Source organism: Cyprinodon variegatus, unplaced genomic scaffold (genome assembly GCF_000732505.1).
Source record: "Cyprinodon variegatus isolate N-32 unplaced genomic scaffold, C_variegatus-1.0 Scaffold1365, whole genome shotgun sequence".
Lineage (NCBI taxonomy): Eukaryota > Metazoa > Chordata > Actinopteri > Cyprinodontiformes > Cyprinodontidae > Cyprinodon > Cyprinodon variegatus.
Window position 1 is genome coordinate 113,891 of NW_015151818.1, and position 1,236 is coordinate 115,126.

The 1,236-nt window shown below is 41.4% G+C and overlaps 1 protein-coding gene across 1 annotated transcript in view; it reads right to left on the reverse strand.

Annotated features, from left to right (window-relative positions):
• Nucleotides 1–1,236, reverse strand: part of LOC107103032 (mitochondrial Rho GTPase 1-A-like) — a 24,057-nt gene that overhangs the window by 3,466 nt on the left and 19,355 nt on the right. The window contains 2 exon segments of the mRNA XM_015402547.1: nucleotides 488–690; nucleotides 756–878. Of these exon segments, the coding sequence (XP_015258033.1) occupies nucleotides 488–690; nucleotides 756–878 (326 nt within the window).

Genomic DNA, 1,236 nt, shown 5'->3' on the forward strand with positions numbered 1-1,236 from the left:
GGAACCAACTACCAGTTTTAGTCCGTGAGGCAGACACCCTGTCTGCTTTTAAGGCTAGGCTTAAAACTTTCCTTTAGAGATATTACCAGTTCCCACGGTCCCTGAATGCCACAGCTGGAGGTTGTTTTCAGGCGTTCGTCATGAAGCCCCTGAAGTTTAACCTGAAGATGAAAATTGTTTCTTCTCTTTGCTATAAACTGTTATTTTTTTTTTTTACTTTTTTGTTATAATTGTTTTTTTTTAAATCCATTTTTTCAGGTTTAAATTTTTTTATTTTTTATTTATTTATTTATTTTTTATACTTGTTAAATCAAAATCTTTTTTGGCATCAAGATAAATATTCTTATTGCCACATTTCCAGACAGGACACTGTTAAAAAAATAAAATAAAAATAATAAAATCCTAATAATAAATAAAAAAATAGAATAAAGTTTAATTTCTCTCTCCATACATGAAGCGCGTTTAAAGGCGGAGCCTGCGTACGTACGGGTACATGGCCATAGTGGTCAGTTTGGTGTAGATTTCTCGGTCTGGTGCTGCTGCCGTGTTACAGGTGAAGCTCTGCGGAGGCGGCATCTTGTGCTTCCTGCAGAACTCCAGAGGGCTGCAGCCGTACGTCTGTTTGACCTCCGGCAGGTCGGATTTGGCTGCGACCATCATGCACGGCGTCTTGCTGTCCATGAAGTATTGCTGCCAGGAGAGAAGCGTTAAAACCGACCCTGCTTGGCTGGAATATTTAAAGCCCAGATGTCCACCTTAAAGACTTTGGCGCAGTACTCCAAGGAGCAGGCGTTGCTGACGTCGTACAGCAGGCAGACGACGTCACAGCCCATATCCGCATCAGTCAGGTAATCCAAGTCTGGGAAAACCTCATGAAGCTGGAGGGGAAGGGGTTAATCACTGATAAAGCAGAAAATAAAAAGGCCCCAATGAGGACATCAGACACAATCTGCTGTTTTTTTATGAGGTTAAAAGTAACAGAGCGACTGTGTTGGCTGCTGCAGCGTCTTCCTGTCCGTCTGTGTGACCTGACTAACTAAACCAGAGTTAGACTTGGATTAAGACAGTCAGCTGCACGGATTAAATCCTCACAGAGCTTCATGTTGCTTTGCTGTTTGCAGCCTGGAAAATGACTTGAAAGCATCAAAGAGAACGAAATCCTGAGAAGAAGGGATGGATTAGATTAGATTATATCAGATTAGATCAGATTCAATCAGATTGGATTAGATCAGATTC